The sequence below is a fragment of the Panthera pardus genome, unplaced genomic scaffold (assembly GCF_024362965.1).
Source record: "Panthera pardus isolate Hobbes unplaced genomic scaffold, ASM2436296v1 HiC_scaffold_2, whole genome shotgun sequence".
Classification (NCBI taxonomy): domain Eukaryota; kingdom Metazoa; phylum Chordata; class Mammalia; order Carnivora; family Felidae; genus Panthera; species Panthera pardus.
In genome coordinates, this window is record NW_026526765.1 from 127,471,220 (window position 1) to 127,487,694 (window position 16,475).

General features: G+C 37.9%; 1 protein-coding gene across 1 annotated transcript in view; it reads left to right on the top strand.

The window, feature by feature from the left end:
• The window catches only part of SAR1B (secretion associated Ras related GTPase 1B), a 23,628-nt gene continuing 7,153 nt past the window's right edge, over window positions 1-16,475 (top strand). Inside the window, exons 1-3 of the mRNA XM_019421965.2 lie at window positions 1-282; window positions 10,658-10,734; window positions 14,555-14,674. Of these exons, the coding sequence (XP_019277510.1) occupies window positions 10,677-10,734; window positions 14,555-14,674 (178 nt within the window). The 5' untranslated portion in view covers window positions 1-282; window positions 10,658-10,676. The remainder of the gene's footprint in view (window positions 283-10,657; window positions 10,735-14,554; window positions 14,675-16,475) is intronic.

Genomic DNA, 16,475 nt, shown 5'->3' on the forward strand with positions numbered 1-16,475 from the left:
GCCTCTGAAGCCCTTTCGGGCGGAAGTGGGGAGACCAGGTTGCGGGAAGGCTGGCCCCAACCACCAGGCTCGCTCAGCTTGGGGACTGGCGGCGGAACCGCGCGAAGGCGGAACTTTGGACGGGTGGAACTGCGGTCCTGCGGACCGTCGGGAGTGAAACACCCCCCGGCCCGGAAGGACCTGACGCGAGCTGGGACTTCGGCAGCCATCGCGCTTTGCAGTTCGAACTAGGAGGGTGTGGAATCGACGCCAAGCGAGGAATTGCGATCTCTCTAGTAGCAGGTGAGTGGCTGTCTCTTCTCTCGGTAGAACCGACAGGCGGCTGGCCGCTGGGGACCCCGGGGAAAGCGCACTTTTCGGGCCTGGGCCCACTGGGGCCCCTGCTTGTGGCCAGGCAAGAAAGGGTTGCCTGTTTTCCTCTCCGGAATCTGCCGGCACTGAGGCGGAGGGGTTCCTTTGCTGCTCCGCAGGGGCCGCCCTGATGGTCCGCTGCACAGCACACCTGCTGCTGTCAAACGGTGCGTTATTTCAGGAAAGAACGAGGGGACTCTGCCTTAGGCAAGCCCTTCTTTCCCCTCCGCCTCGGTGTCCTCACCTGGTAAGGTGAAGGCTGCAGGGATCACTGACAGCTCAAAACCCTGTGACGTCGTGTGTTTTCAGTTCTCCCAATTCGTGTGGGGGCAAAGTGAAAATCCTTACGAGTGCAAGTTAACGTTTGTTCATAGTCCAAGTCCCAGTTGCGTGGGGGGAAAGATACACAGTTGGGTGAAAACTGTAATGATTTATAGATTGTTCCAAGATTTTCCAACTTAGAAATTTGTTTTGACAACAGCTAAAACCGTGACCTCGTTGGCTGAAAGAACCAAACTCATTAGGAACGTAAGGTATTTGGTACATTGGGCAAAACGAGGTGAAGGAATACTTTTAACTTTATAAATTAAACCTAATATTATTTGCATATTCATCTATCAAGCTCACTATTACTACGTGTCCTACTCTGAAGAATATCCTATGTTCACTGTTAAAATACCGGTTAAGAGTATGCCGCCCTGAAGCAAATGAAAGAGAAGGAAACATTTACTGACTTTCCTATGAATGTGGCGCTAGTCACAACAATCCACTAAGGAAGGTAATGGTAGTATCTCTGGTTTACAGATGAGGAATAAAGGAAGATTTACAATTTGTTAAAAATTAGTGGTGCTGGTATGTCAAAGCAAACTGTGTATCTAATATTGCTTTAATGATTTACATTCATCACCAAAATACTTTGAACTTTAACAACTAAGCTTATAGTTCATTGGCATTTCCTGAGTTTGCAGAAAAGGAATGTTTTGCTTTTATTTTAGAACTGTTAGACAAGCATTGTTAGTAATTAGGAGGATTAGTATTTCAAAAAAAAGTACGCTTTAACTATCTTTCCTTTCACTTCAAGCAGGAATTGAGACAAAAGATTAGGCTATCAGAAATGAAAATCACTGCCACAGTATTTGAAACTTATAAATCAGAATTCTGTAGTAATGAGTCATTATTTCTTCACCCTTTTCTTTAAGCATACTTGGCTGATACTTTAATGATTTCTCTGCAGAACATTACTAAGCAAATACCTTTAAAATCACGCTGTTGAAAAAATTTTCTTGTGTTTAGCTTTTAGAACAGTTTCAGTTAAAAGTATTTTAAGAGGGTGCCTGGCTGGCTCAGTCGGTGGGGCATGAGACTCTTGATCTTGGGGTGGTGAATTCAAGCCCCATGTTGGGCCTAGAGCTTTCTTTAAAAAAAGGATTTTAAGGACTGAATTTGTCACTAGTATCAATTTTTACTTTCTTAATTCAGTATAGGCAAGTTCAGTACTCAGACTCACAAACTTTATTTGTAATACAGTGTTCTTTCCCCCTTTTAGCACTTAAAAAAAATCCTTTTCATATTTGATACAGGTTTAACCTTTCAGTGAGTGTCATTTTTCCCTAAAGGAGACTTGAGTTTATACTTACTGTTGATTACATGAATGAAAAAGCCTAATTCCATTATTATGATTGCTATCCATTTAATCCTAAATTTTTTTGAGTTTTCTATTTATATCACTGTTTCAAAACTTTAAAGGCTATGGAAAGAAAATCTAACAGTTTTAGGGGAAAGTATTTATAGGGCAACATTGTCTTGAAACATTCAATATTGTTCCTGTCCATCCTTAATAATGCACAGAGCCTTTCTGAAATTCTTTAAAACATAGTCAAGCAGAGTTTGGCCTTCTTTATATTTCTGCTACTATCTGAATTCAAAAGAGAAGGGTGCATAATTCCTAAATTAGCTTACAGATAGTTTACTGATCTTAAGGAATTTGTACACGTTTTCATCATAAACCCGATGGAGTTGGGTAGAAATTTATGATTAATTTTTTTCTAGTAAATATCTTTACCTAGAATTGGAGGAAATTATTCTAGTACCTTTTCTGGTTACTGTCAGTGATGTTGTCATTAATATTTAAAGTAAAATCACGGGCACCTGGGTGGCTCAGTCGGTTAAGCGACCGACTTCGGCTCAGGTCATGATCTCGCAGTCCGTGAGTTCGAGCCCCGCGTCGGGCTCTGTGCTGACAGCTCAGAGCCTGGAGCCTGTTTCAGATTCTGTGTCTCCCTCTCTCTGACCCTCCCCTGTTCATGCTCTGTCTCTCCCTGTCTCAAAAATAAATAAAACATTAAAAAAAATAATAAAATTAAAAAAATAAAGTAAAATCAGTCATTAAAAATATTAAAACTTGGGGACCTAGGCTCAGTCAGTTGAGCCTCTGACTCCTGGTTTTGGCTCAGGTCATGATCTCAGAGTTAGTGAGTTCAAGCCTCTCATGGGGACACTGTCCATGCGGATCCCTCTTGGGATTCTCTCTGCCTCTTCCTCTATGCTCCCCCCCCCCCCCCCAATAAATAAATAAACTTAAAAAAAACTGTTGGGGTGCCTGAGTGGCTCAGTCAAGTGAGTGTCCAACTTGGGCTCAGGTCATGATCTCCCAGTTCGTGGGTTTAAGCCCCACACTGGGCTCTGCACTGACAGTTCAACAGTGGGGAAGAGCCTGCTTGGGATTCTCTCTCCTTTCTCTATGCCCTTCTCCCACTAGTGTGCACTTGCTTACTTGCACTCTCTCAAAATAAACTTTATAAAAATAAAAATTAATGAATTAAAACTTTTTCAAAGTTTGTACTTTGAAAGGGTACTTGGCTGGCTCGGTTGGTAGAAAATGTTTATCTCAGGGTTGTAAGTTTGAGCCCCATGCTGGTGTAGATTACTTAAAAAAAATAAAATCTTTAAAAATAAAGTTTGCGATTTGAATTTCAATTAATTTAGTCTGAATGAGTTAATACTACCTTATATTGTGTAGTTTTCAAAATGTTTTTTGGGTACATTATCATAATTAGTCATTCTTAAAACTCTTTGAGGCAGATGGCATTCCTGTTATATATAAGAAGAAACTGGAGCTCAGAAAGATTGGCTTTCCCAGAATGAAATAATAGTATTTCAGAAGATGCATATTAAATCCAGATTTTTTAAATTCTAAGATAGGTACTCACTCTAACCATAGCTCTACCATCCTTTGCTTCCCAAAGTTATTAATGTATTATCTCTATAATCCTACGCTGGTGTTATAGTTGTCTTTTTAGACTACAGGAGCTTTCATTTTTATTTCTTTATTTTTAAAAAACTAGCTTTATTGAAAGACCATTCACATACCATAAAATTTATCCTCTTAAAGTATGCAGTTCAATGTTTTTAGTATATTCACAAGGTTATGCAACCATCACTTTATTCCAGAACATTTTCGTCACCCAAAAAGAAACCAAGTACCAGTACCTATTAGCAGTCACTCCCAGTTTCCCCTTACCTCCCCTGTCTGACAACCACTAAACTGTTCTGAGAACTTACATGTTTAGGATGTTTCATATAAATGGAATCATCCATATACGTTTAATGGGACAAGGCTTAAGAAGTTATTTGTAACCTTGAGGTTCTGCTTCATTACACTCTTTGTACTGATTTTTATGTTACTGGAGTAGATCACTTTTCTAATCTGCACAGGCCTCTTTCCTGTTTGTTGTTCATGCAATAAATAAATCTGCTGACGTGTATATGTTTCCTTATTCTTGACCTTTGCTCTTCACATGTCTTAATAGTGTGTTCGTGGTGTTGTGTAACCTGTTCTCTGGGCTCAGGTATCTGTTTGTGGCTAAATAACTTTTATTCTTAGTTGGGCATTTTTACTTCTACTTTAAAATGACTGACTCTTAGCCTGTTTTAAAGTTCTTAGAAACCCACGACTTTATGCAAATATAAATATCTCATTATCTTCTAAAGCAGAGTTTCCCCATATATGTTATTAAATTATTTCTCTAGGGACAAATTTTACAATAGCAAATTTGGACCATCCTTATTGAAAAAATCGTTTTTCCCTCAAGGTTTACCTCATTCTCCCCTGCCCCCCCCCCCATCAATCTCAGAGCTTTCACCTCACAACAGTCATCTTGGGTGAGCTGCCCCCCCCCCTTTTTTTTTAGTAATCTCTACACCCATTGTGGGGCTTGAACTCAGGACCCCGAGATAAAGAGTCGTATGCTCTACTGGGGCGCCTGGGTGGCTCAGTCGGTTAAGCGTCCGACTTCGGCTCAGGTCATGATCTCTCAGTCTGTGAGTTCGAGCCCCGCGTCGGGCTCTGTGCTGTCAGCTCAGAGCCTGGAGCCTGTTTCAGATTCTGTGTCTCCCTCTCTCTGACCCTCCCCCATTCATGCTCTGTCTCTCTCTGTCTCAAAAATAAATAAACGTTAAAAAAAAAAAAAAAAAAAAGAGTCGTATGCTGTACCAACTGAGTCAGCCAGGCTCCCCTTAATTGAGGGCTTTGTCACTTGATTCACAGGCTTGCTCTCTATAGCCATTCTTCTAGGTGATTGGGCAGTCAGTGTGGACTGTAGACCATATAGCTCCAGCCTGGCTTCTCACAGCTTCCACTCAGTTCTTCGCTCAGGCTTTTCAGCTCTCTATGCCAGAGCCAGGCCTTGGAACTTAACCACCACGCAGACCTGATCCTCATGAGTTTTTGAACCTTGAGCTCTCCTCCACTTTGCTGACATAATTCTGGTCCACCTTTCACTTGTCTCATACTATGACTATGTCTACATTTGCTTTTCAACCAGATATTTTCCCCCATTCTCTCTTTTCTGTGAGAAGCCTGCCTTTGCTCCCCTACTTTATCCCCATATATTAGTTGCCTTTGTACCGTTAGCCACTCAGCCTGAACTTTTGATCACACCACTTCAACCTCTCACTAGTACTCTCAAATTCCAGTTCCCCTTGTCTTTTTTCACTTCTAAGCCCTATTCATTCCGTGTTCTCTAAAGCTGACACTCACTGGGAAGGTAGGGTGGCAGGGAGAGGGGAAAATTAGAAATCCCTGCAGATGGGCAGTGCTGTGAATGTTTTTCAGCCCCAGCCAAGCACTTGGCTCTTGTTAGCACTCTTTTAATTTGATCTTTTCCCCACAGTAGGTAGCTATCTATTCTAATCCTCACTCTGCTCCTCAGAAAATTCTCTATCAGACTTCCTCACTTTTGGATTCAGATTCCTGCTACTTCCAGTGTACATTTTCTGGCCCTCCTTACTTCTACTCTTAGAGGAGGAGATGCACTCTCATCCCTGGCTCCTCTTGAGACTTTGCCCCTTTTGGTTAATTCCTTCCTTCTCTTTTTCTTTTATCTTTAATTTCTCCCTTTCTGCTAGCTCCTTCTTATCAACATACTCGAGCCTTACCCTCCTTAAGGCTTAAGAAGAAAGAAGACTTCTTAAGAAGAAACTCCCATTTCCCTCATTCCATTTCAAACTCTTTGAAAGAGGAATCTTTCCTTACTCCCTCCACCTATTGACCCTCTATCCAATTTGTTTCTCAGTAATAACAGCAACCAGGTATTAAGTACTTATTTTGTGCATTTTATCTCATTTGATCTTTACAACACTCAGAGATTTTGCAGAAGGAACTTGTCACACAGGTCATGACTCTAGAGACCAGCTCTGGTGCTTTAAGTACTGGCCACAGGCTCTCCTGTATTTTTGTTCCATGCAGGCTCCTCATGCTCTCAGCATTTGTCTCCTTGCCACAAAGCAAGCTGTGACATCTCTGCAGCTGGACTTCTTGGGGCTAACTCCTTTCCACTTGTGCCATCACCTCTTCTAATTCTTCTCCCCTTACTGGGTTCTGTCAGTTCTTCCACCCCCATCTGTCCCTTAAAGTCCATCTCAAGTGAAAACTCATTTCTTCTGTAGCATTTGGCTCATGCTTGAGGCAGGAGATCTTTAGGCAGAGCTGGTGGGGGAAATTCTGATGTTGGGAAGGAGAATGAGCAGAAGTTTTAAGATGGTTAAGTTCAGATCACCAGCAGTGAGTGCGAAGTGGTTTACTTTGGTTCAGGGAAAGCTATAAATGGAGGATATGTATTAAGCTTGTAAAGGTGGCCAAAAGGTTTATAGTCGAAGTTCTGGAATACTGGACTAGGAGTTTGAATCATTTTTCATCTCACAGACCTCCAATGGCTCTCTATCCACAGGTATAGGGTGACCATATAAATTTCACACCTCATCAGGATGCTTTTGAGAATGAAAGGACGCACTATTGATAATTATACCGAGATAACTTTGCTGAGACTGTCCCCAGCAAACGAGGAGTTATAGTCACCCTGACTATGCAACAAGTCAAGTCTAAGATGACATTTTCATAAAGCCACTCTGGAGGGCATGTACAGATTGGTACAGACAAAATATGAGGTTAAGATGGTAGTTCAGGAATGTGATTTAAGGTTCATCACAAAGTAGCTCCTGTAGGAATCAAAAGAATGCTGAGACTACAGAAATTGATAGAGCTTGGAAATAAGCAACTGGATGGGGGATAAGAGGGAGAGAGAGGAATTACATGTCAGAGTCATAAGGTGGAGTGATTCAAAAAATGGTACATAATCATTTAAACAAATATAAACCTTTAAAATTTTGTTACAAAGCTACTGCAATGTAGGAGAAAGGGCGTGGACCTGGAAGTCAGAAAGACCCAGGTTTGGTACTTAGATGTGCCAATCATTAAGACTTGAGTTTTAGCTATTGCAACTTCAGTTTCTTCTTCTGTAAAGTGGGGACAATAATGTATTTATTTTGGGATGCCTGGCTGGCTCACTTTGGTAGAGCATGTGACTCTTGATCTCAGGGTTGAGTTCAAGCCCCACACTGGGCACAGAGCTTAAAAAAAAAAAAAAAACAGTATTGGGGCACCTGGGTGGTTCAGTTGGTTAAGTGTCAGACGTCAGCTCAGGTCATGATCTCATAGTTCGTGAGTTCGAGCCCCGCATTGGGTTCTGTGCTGACAGCTCAGAGCCTGGAGCCTGCTTTGGATTCTAGGTCTCCCTCTCTTTCTGCCCTTCCCCTGCTCGCTTGCTCTCTCTCTCCCCCAAAAGTAAGTAGGCATTTAAAAACAAACAGTATTTATTTTGAAAGGTTGTTGAGGTGCTTAGTGGTCACATAAAGTGCCCGGTATGTTAGGTCATATGAGTAGAAGAAATAATAGTAACAGCAGCTAACATTGAATGCTTAACTCTGTGCTATATACTTTGTGTGTCGTAATTGATTTAGTCTTCACAACCATCTCATAGCTACTATTACCCCCATTTTACAGGTAAGGATATTAAAGTAACTTGGCTAAGGTAAATGGTAAGTGGTAAAGTCCTGGCTCCATAGCTTCTGTTTTTAACCTCTTGACAAATCATAGTGCTCATAGGGATAACTGCTATTTTTTGTTTGCTTTGCTTTATTAAATTGAAAGACCGAATAAGTATTGTTTCTTATGTCTGTATGTTATAGGTAGCAAACATGGAAGACCAAATGCCTAAATTTAGTCTCATATTTCTTTCTCATTCTGACTCCTGCCTCCCTTGTTAGCATCTGTTGAGTGACTCAGTTTGTGGCCCCCTAACCAGTCACATCATCTCACAGTACCTGACTTTTTGCTGTTCCCACTTAGTTTCACACCACTGCACACAGTATAGCCCTCATAACCACTTAGCAAACTCTTATTTAATCTTCAAGATTCAGGCTGAACATCACCCAAGAAACCTTTCCTTACCTACAACTTGTGGCCGTTGTAGAAGTGTGCAAGGAAGACTGTTTTTCTCTTTTCTTATACAGAATACAAAGTATATTTGTGAGGGTACCATACCCTTTCCTGTTGTATTGCTTATTTTTATTCTGATTTTATGTTGTTATGATCATTAATCCCCTCAGAGCTTATGATTTACAGTATGGACATTTTTTTTCTTTGTGTTTATATAAGTCTTGAAATTCTATAGAGTAAGTTGTTACCATCCTAGGTACTATCCTATTCAGTTTTAACTTTTTTCAGTTAAATTACATTTGTATAGCTAACCTACCTCTCTAGAGTATAACCTTTTCAAGAGAAGAAGCCATGTTTATCACTAGTATTTGTATCCTCTGTGGTGTCTACCTTGGACATAATATGAATTTAGTAATCATTATTGAATTAAAATATCTCAGTAAACCATTGCTTTGATTCTTTACAGTGAAAATTATGATATATCTTAAAAATCTTCAGAAAAGATAAACCACTTGTATATATTTTTTGTGACTACAAGTTTCAATTTCTGCATAACCTAGAATAATAATAGAACAAGATGTAATTTTCAGCTTCAGTAAAATAAGAACTTGTAACAATGGATTCTTGTGTGTATATGTAAGTTGCTCTTCTAGTTTTTATTCTTGTGATACTGACACATGAAACTTCGTTATTTGTGAGTCACTCTCAGTCAGGAATGGACTGGTTTCAAGAGCAAAATTCTTCTCTTGCTAGTTCAAGTAAGGAATTGAAAGAGAGGAGAGGCTATTGCCTGGATCCAGGGAATCCCCTAGTAAATACTGGCAGGCCTCCTATAAACTGGAGGTAGGTTGACTCTCACTCTCAAGGCAATGTAATCTCTTACACACCTTATCCTCAAGGAATTCTGAGTTTGGTGGGCCCGTCTGGGTCCCAGTTGGCAGCCCACTGGACTGAGAGGTGGTTAAAGAAAGCAGTGCTGTGTGTCACACTTTGTCTAAAGAACGTCAAAGATAGCAGAATCCTTCAAATTGTTGGGACTTTGCCCAAATTTGGGGCCTGGATTTTGTTTACTTCTAGAAAATGAACTTTGTTGATCTGAAAGTATACTTTTGTATATTCTTTCATTTCTCAAGAAGTTTTTTTTCCCCTCTTCTTTCCATATTAACTTTATTAGTTATCAAGAACATGTCAAAGAAATGCTAAATTGAACTATACTCTGTATTTTCTACTGTGATTTAAAAAAATGTTTTTTAACATTTGGTAATATTAAAATTTGAAAAATGCACTAAGATTACAAGCCCAGAAATTGACCACCTGATATCATTTGCTACAAAAGACCAAAAATAATGGAAAAGGGGGTTTTACTCCACATAGGTATAATCAGACTTTAAAACTTACTTCATTATCATAAATTTCCTTTCCTATCTTTCTCCTTGCTTTTTCTTCCTCCACTCCAAGGTTTCGGTAAGTATTTCATAGGCCATATATACCTTAACTTACTCTTGAATATAGATTATTTCCAAAAATTTTCTTACATAACACTTTGATGCACATCTTGATACATAAAGATTGTCTATATTTAGGACATTTTCTAAAAGTAGAATTCTTGGGTCAGATGGTATAACATACAGATTACTGCCAAATTAGTTGTTAAAAAGATTTGTAACAATTTATACTGCCACTAACTGCATCTTGTACCACATCTTTTCTAGTTCCAGCTATTACAGTTCATTTTCAGGTTTGCCACTGTGGTTGGTAAAGAATGGTCTCTAGTTCATATTTCTATTTTAATTAAAAAATTTTTTTGTTGTTTTTTAAAAATAGAGGCCTTTTTTCCCCTTTCTTTTTAAAGTAAGCTCTACACCCAGTATGGGGCTTGAACTCATAACCCTGAGATCAAGAGTCGCATGTTCTACCAGCTGAGCCCCACTAGTTTGTATTTTAATAGCATTTTGTGTTTTATGCATCAGTAGGTATCTGATTAGATCACCTTGGATAAGAATAGCTAACTCTTGGGGCACCTGGGTGGCTCCATCAGTTAAGTGTCTAACTTTGGCTCAGATCATGAGATCACGGTTAGTGAGTTTGAGCCCTGCATTAGGCTCTCTGCTGTCAGCACAGAGCTCGCTTCAGATCCTCTGTCCCCCTCTTTCTCTGCCCCTTCCCCACTTGTGCGTTCACTCTTACATACTTTCTCTCAAATAAACATTAAAAAAAGGGGGGGAGCACCTGGGTGGCTCAGTCACTTGAGCCTCCAACTTCGGCTCAGGTCATGATCTTGTGGTTCTGTGAGTTCGAGCCCCACATTGGGCTCTCCGCTGTCTGCATGAGCCCGTTTTGGATATTCTATCTCCCTCTCTCTGCCTTTCACCTACTGTGTGCTCTCTTTCTCAAAAATAAATAAACAACAACAAAAAAGAATGGTTAAACTCTTTATAGGAAGGTTGTTATAGGATTGTTTACTCAGAGTTCATGTTTAATGTTGTTGGTGTTTAATGTCAACTACTGAATTCAAAACACTTTCTTTTCCAGACTCTATAAGGATTTGGATATGTCCTTCATATTTGACTGGATTTACAGTGGTTTCAGCAGTGTGCTACAGTTTTTAGGTAATGTTGGCCCTTTGTTCTCTATTGTTATCCCATTTAATCCTACTTAAATAAAAGTGCTTATTTGTCTAGAGCCTCTTTATGTATAATCCACTAGTTGTGAATGTGAATTTTGAAATCATACTAATGTGTTCAAATTACTCATTGTATATCTCTTATAAATTATGTAATCTTGGGCAAATTACTTTCTTTACCTTAGCCTTAGTCTCCTTATCTGTAAATTAACAGTAATTCCTACCTCTTTTAAGGTTGTTGATAGGAATATTATTTACAGGAGTAGCTACCTGTGATTAGCCAGTTTACCTAAAAAGTTTCTGAGTGCTTTAGATACTTTATCTCATTTAATCCTCACAGAAACTCACTGCATTATTTTTGTTATTATAAATTTATGTTCCATCAAGTGCCTTGTAAATGGCAGCATAAAATCTGCTAAATGAGACTTGTATACCCAGCAATTCTGAATAGTGATTTTCCTCTCTTTATAGATATTAAAGAGGAAAAATCATAGCATCTCATTCTCTTACTGACATTCTTAACTTCTCACGTTTTCCAGTGAAACAAGCTTTTGATTGACTTTTATGTTACCATGTATACAACTTTATTATTGTAGTAATTAATGAAGATGTTCTGATCTCCTGTTTTCGAATCTTACCCTAAGTTTAGTCTCCATGTAATCATCATCTTGAACTGGCACAAAGAGAAGCATTTCATGTAATTACAGAGTTGTCAATGTAACTCCTAACTGGCCACAACTGTACTTATGAATTGTTATCTCCTATATAAATATTTTTTCTTCCACAAACATAATCTTAACCAAGGAAATAAATTTTGTTTGGAAAATACATATCTTGTTTGACACTATATATTAAAAGGATAAAAATTTAAGATCAAATTTTATCAGTCTATTTTTATTTCTTATATGGACCTCAATATTTGCAAATTTTTAAAAACCAGTTTTCTTTTTTTTTAATTTTTATTTATTTATTTTTGAGAGAGAAAGACAGCATGAGTCGGGGAGAAGCAGAGAGAGGGGGAGAGAGAGGATCCCAAGCAGGCTTCTCACTGTCAGCACAGAGCCCAATGTGGGGCTCAAACTCACAAACCTTGAGACCATGACCTGAGCCAAAATCAAGAGTCGGTCACTTAACCGACTAAACCACCCAGGTGCTCCTTTTTTTTTCCTTTTTAAAATAAAATCTCTCACATTATCTTATACTGTCACTCTGCTACAGGTAAAATATCAGATCTTCCATACTACCTCCTCAAGAATTCTTACATATTTTTATCAGACTGAAATATTTTGTTACATATGTACAAAAACTGGGTCAAAAGTAAATGTTTTCAACTTCATTATATTGGGATAACCTGGGTTGTGATGGGTATCTATGTCTCAGTTGATAGAAAAATGATTTAATGCGGAACTACATTGTAAAGGCAAAAGAGATTGACTCATAAGCAGGAGCAAGAGGTTAATAGGGCTAACAGTAGGAGGCAGTGTAGAGAAATGGAAATGAACCAAAGCTTTTGCATCAAAGATGGGTTCTATCTCAGATCTGACCTCAGCATTTGAGCAAGTTAACTTTGAGCCTTTGTTCTCCTCTGTAAGAAAGAGAATAATGTGTACTTCAAAGAGTATTTTGAAGATTAAATGAAGTAATGTGTAATGCTTAACAGTGCTTATCACAAAATAAGGATTTAGTCCAACCCACTTTCAAGATTAAAGTTTAAATGTCCTAGGTGTTCCCTTTTGGATTCTTACCCAGTGCACTGTTACTACTTAAAAGGTAGGAAAGATTGTGATTGCACTGATTAGAAACCACCTGTGTAGAAACATTTTAAGAAATAGAAGTGTTTAAAAAATTATTAGTCACAGTTCATGATTAAATGAGAAATATAGTATCTCAGCTCAAATAAATATGGAAGACAATCTTCCCCTTAGGATCAGAACTGTTGGGCACTGAGTGATCAAAACATTAGGACTTCAAACAATTTACTTTTTAAGCATCAATGTGGAGAAAGACTTAGGTATTATTTTGGCGTGGACTTATTAAAAAATGAGTAACCTGAATTAGCATTGCCTAATGTCTTCAAAAGTTCATTTTTTTGATTGAGTAAACATATTTTTGAGTTGCTACTATGTCCCCTGTCCTCATGTAATTCCATAGGTGTTAGACAATTAAATATGGAAAATAAAATTCATTATTGCTACATACCTATAAGAGTGTCCAAAATCTGGACAATGACAACACCAAATGCTGGTGAGGATGTGGAGCAGCAAGAACTTTCATTCACTGCTTGGAATGAAAAATGGTACAGCCACTTTGGAGGACAATTTGGTGGTTTCTTACAAACCTAGACATACTCTTACCATACAATCCAACACTTGTGCTCCTTGGCATTTACCCAAAAGAGCTGAAAACTTAGGGCCACATACGAACCTGCCCAAAGATTTTATAGCAGCTTCATTTATAATTGCCAAAACTTAGAAGGAACCAAAATATCCTTCAGTAGGTGAATGGATAAATAAACTGGTTTATCCAGATAATGGAATACTACTAAGCACTAAGGAATTTTGCTTAATGGAATACTACTAAGCTCAAAGAAATGAGCTATCAAGGCATGAAAAGACATGGAGGAACTTTAAATGCATATTACTAAGTGAAAGTCGTCAATCTCAATTGTATGATTACAATTATGTGTCATATGCAACTATATGACATTCTGGAAAGGCAAAAATACAGAGACAATAAAAAGAGCAGTGGTGGCAGGGCGGGTTGGGTGGATGAATAGGCAGAGCATATAGGATTTTTAGGGCAGCGAAAATACTTGTATATTATAATCATGGATATATGTCCTTATATGTTTGTCAAAATACAGAATATACTCTACTAAGAGTAAGCCCTAAGGAAACTCTGGGTGACTATGATCGATCAATGTAGGTTCACTGTTGGTTAAAAATGTACCATTTTCGTGAGTGATGTTAATAATAGGAGAGGCTATATATATGTGTGGGGACAGGGAGTATATTGGAAATCTCTGTACCATCCTGTCAGTTTTGATGTAAACCTAAAGCTGAAAAAAAGCCTTTAGAAAAAAAAAACTCAATATGGAATTTCTCAACAAATGCCAATCTATAAACTGGTCAATGCTGTCTTTTTTCTATTACTTCATCTATCAGTACTTGGTTGATACACTTAAAAAATTACGTGCTTGGTTTTTTTGTTGTTGCTTTAGTTTTATGCAATCCTATGAATAGTTCAACCTTATTGTCTCAGGGAAATTTGACAATGACCTAAACTTTCTATTGCAAGAACTCACTATGATTTTTATTGTCAAAACTACTTAATTTATTTTCATCCATGGATATCTCTTTAATTTCTCTTTTTGTCTCGTTTCATAAATACATGATCTCAAGCATTTTTTGTTTCTCTAGTAGTGGACATAGATATTTATTCCCAAATTGTCAAGGGAATCAGCATTTTGGCACTGCAGATAAGTTTGGATAATACACATTCATTGATTGGGACAAAGTTTAGGTTTAAAATGATCTGAATTTGCAGATCATGATAGATTTAAAATAGCTCTTCAAAACTGAAATTAGACTAGAAATCCAACTTTATTCAAGCAAATTTATAAAATCTTACAAGTTCAAAAGGTTAATAGGTGTTTCTTTATAAAACATCTAGAGTAATTAGGGAAAGTATCCAAATAACTAAACTGTAAATAATTATATTTATATTATACTTTTATTTGAAGTCATTTTACTTGAATAATATGTCAGATAGCACTTTGACTAATCATAGGTCTTATTACTCTGCAGGATTATATAAGAAAACTGGTAAATTGGTATTTCTTGGATTGGATAATGCAGGAAAAACAACATTGCTACACATGCTAAAAGATGACAGACTTGGACAGCATGTCCCGACGTTACATCCCAGTAAGTATATTCCCCCATGCAACAAACTACTTTATTAAGTGATAATAATTCATAGGCACTAACCAAAAGTTTTTTGGGTTTTGGTGGATAATTGTGATCAGGTGATTTGACCTATTAAAATAATACAGTAAATAATAGCTGACCCACTCCCAGGGTGTATATTTAGATCTTGAAATAATACTTCTATCTTCTTACCAGTTTGTACACCCTTCTCCAGATAGAGGAATTAAGGTTACTTTCTCGGGGATTATAACATGATTGAGGTCTATCCAACCAGATACTGCTTAGGCTATAAATAGTCACCATTACCTTGTTTATTTATTTATTTTGAGTAGGCTTCATGCCCATTGCAGAGCCCAGCATGGGGCTTGAACTGAGGACCGTGAGATTAAGAGTCAGACACTTAACTGACTGAGCCACCCAGGCGCCCCCACCATTACCTTGTCTAGATAACCTAATTTCTTTCACATTTTAAAACTACTATTTTAATCCTTTTTCAGTGTGGACAGATTATAGTCATATTATACTTTGTTAGTTACTCTCAACTTATTACCCAGTTATTTTTCTAGTCTGAGAAACCTCAACAGTATCTAATATAAAGACCATAGAATTATTCCAAAAAACAGGGCACATATTGATACATTTATACAAAGTTTTAAAACAGTTTAAAAAAATAATTTACTGTGGTTTCTTTAAGACAGACTACCCTGAAAGACATTAACAATGATTCTGTAAATCACTTAATACATACCATCCTTTATATAATACATACTATCCTTTATATAAAGTAAACATTAAAGTGACAAAATTATTAGAACATATGCCTTATAAATATCTGTGACCTTGCTTTTACTGTTGAAAAGTCTATGAATCAAGTCGACATAGAGTAAAATGAATTTTAATAGTTTTATTGAGTGCCTGGGTGGCTCAATTGGTTAATAGTCCAACTCTTGGTTTTAGCTCTGGTCATGATCTCACAGTTCATGAGATCAAGCCCTGCACTGGGCTCTGCACTCACCGTGTGGAGCCTGCTTGGGATTCTCTCTCTCTCCCTCTCTCACTGCCCCTCCCTGCTCACTTTGACTCACTCACTATCAAAATAAATATACTTAAAAAAATAAAAATAAAAGGGATGCCTATGTGGCTCAGTCAGTTAAGCGTCCAACTTTGGCTCAGGTCATGATCTCAGAGTTTGTGAGTTCAAGACTCACATCAGGCTCTATGCTGACACCTTGGAGCCTGGAGCCTGCTTCAGATTTTGTCTCTACCTCTCTCTCTGCCCCTCCCCCACTCATGCTTTGTCTCTCAAAAATGAATAAATGTTAAAAAAATTTTTAATAAAAATGAGAATAGAATTGAGAACTGGGCCAAAAAGTGGATATCAGAGAACAAGGACAGAGAACAATGACAAAAAGTACCATTTTATCGATGAAATTGATAGTGAAGTTGGAAAAGGAAAACTTCATAAAATTTTTTTATATTGGGAAAAGAGTGGGGCTAAGATCTTATTTTTAAGTTATCTCTATACCCAATGTGGGGCTCAGACATACAGTGTACGTTCTACTGACTGAACCAGCCAGGTGCCCCCATTTTTAAATTTTTTGATATTGCTCTCATTTATTCAACAAATATTTATTGAGTACCTACTTTATGTCACACATTATTCTAAGTACCAGGACTAAAAGCAGTGGCACAAAATAGTTGCCATCTCAACTTTCCTACAGCTCACATTCATTTTATCTTACATTTTGCATTAATCAAAAGCATATGTGAAAAGGTAACATGTATCTACCCTATGATC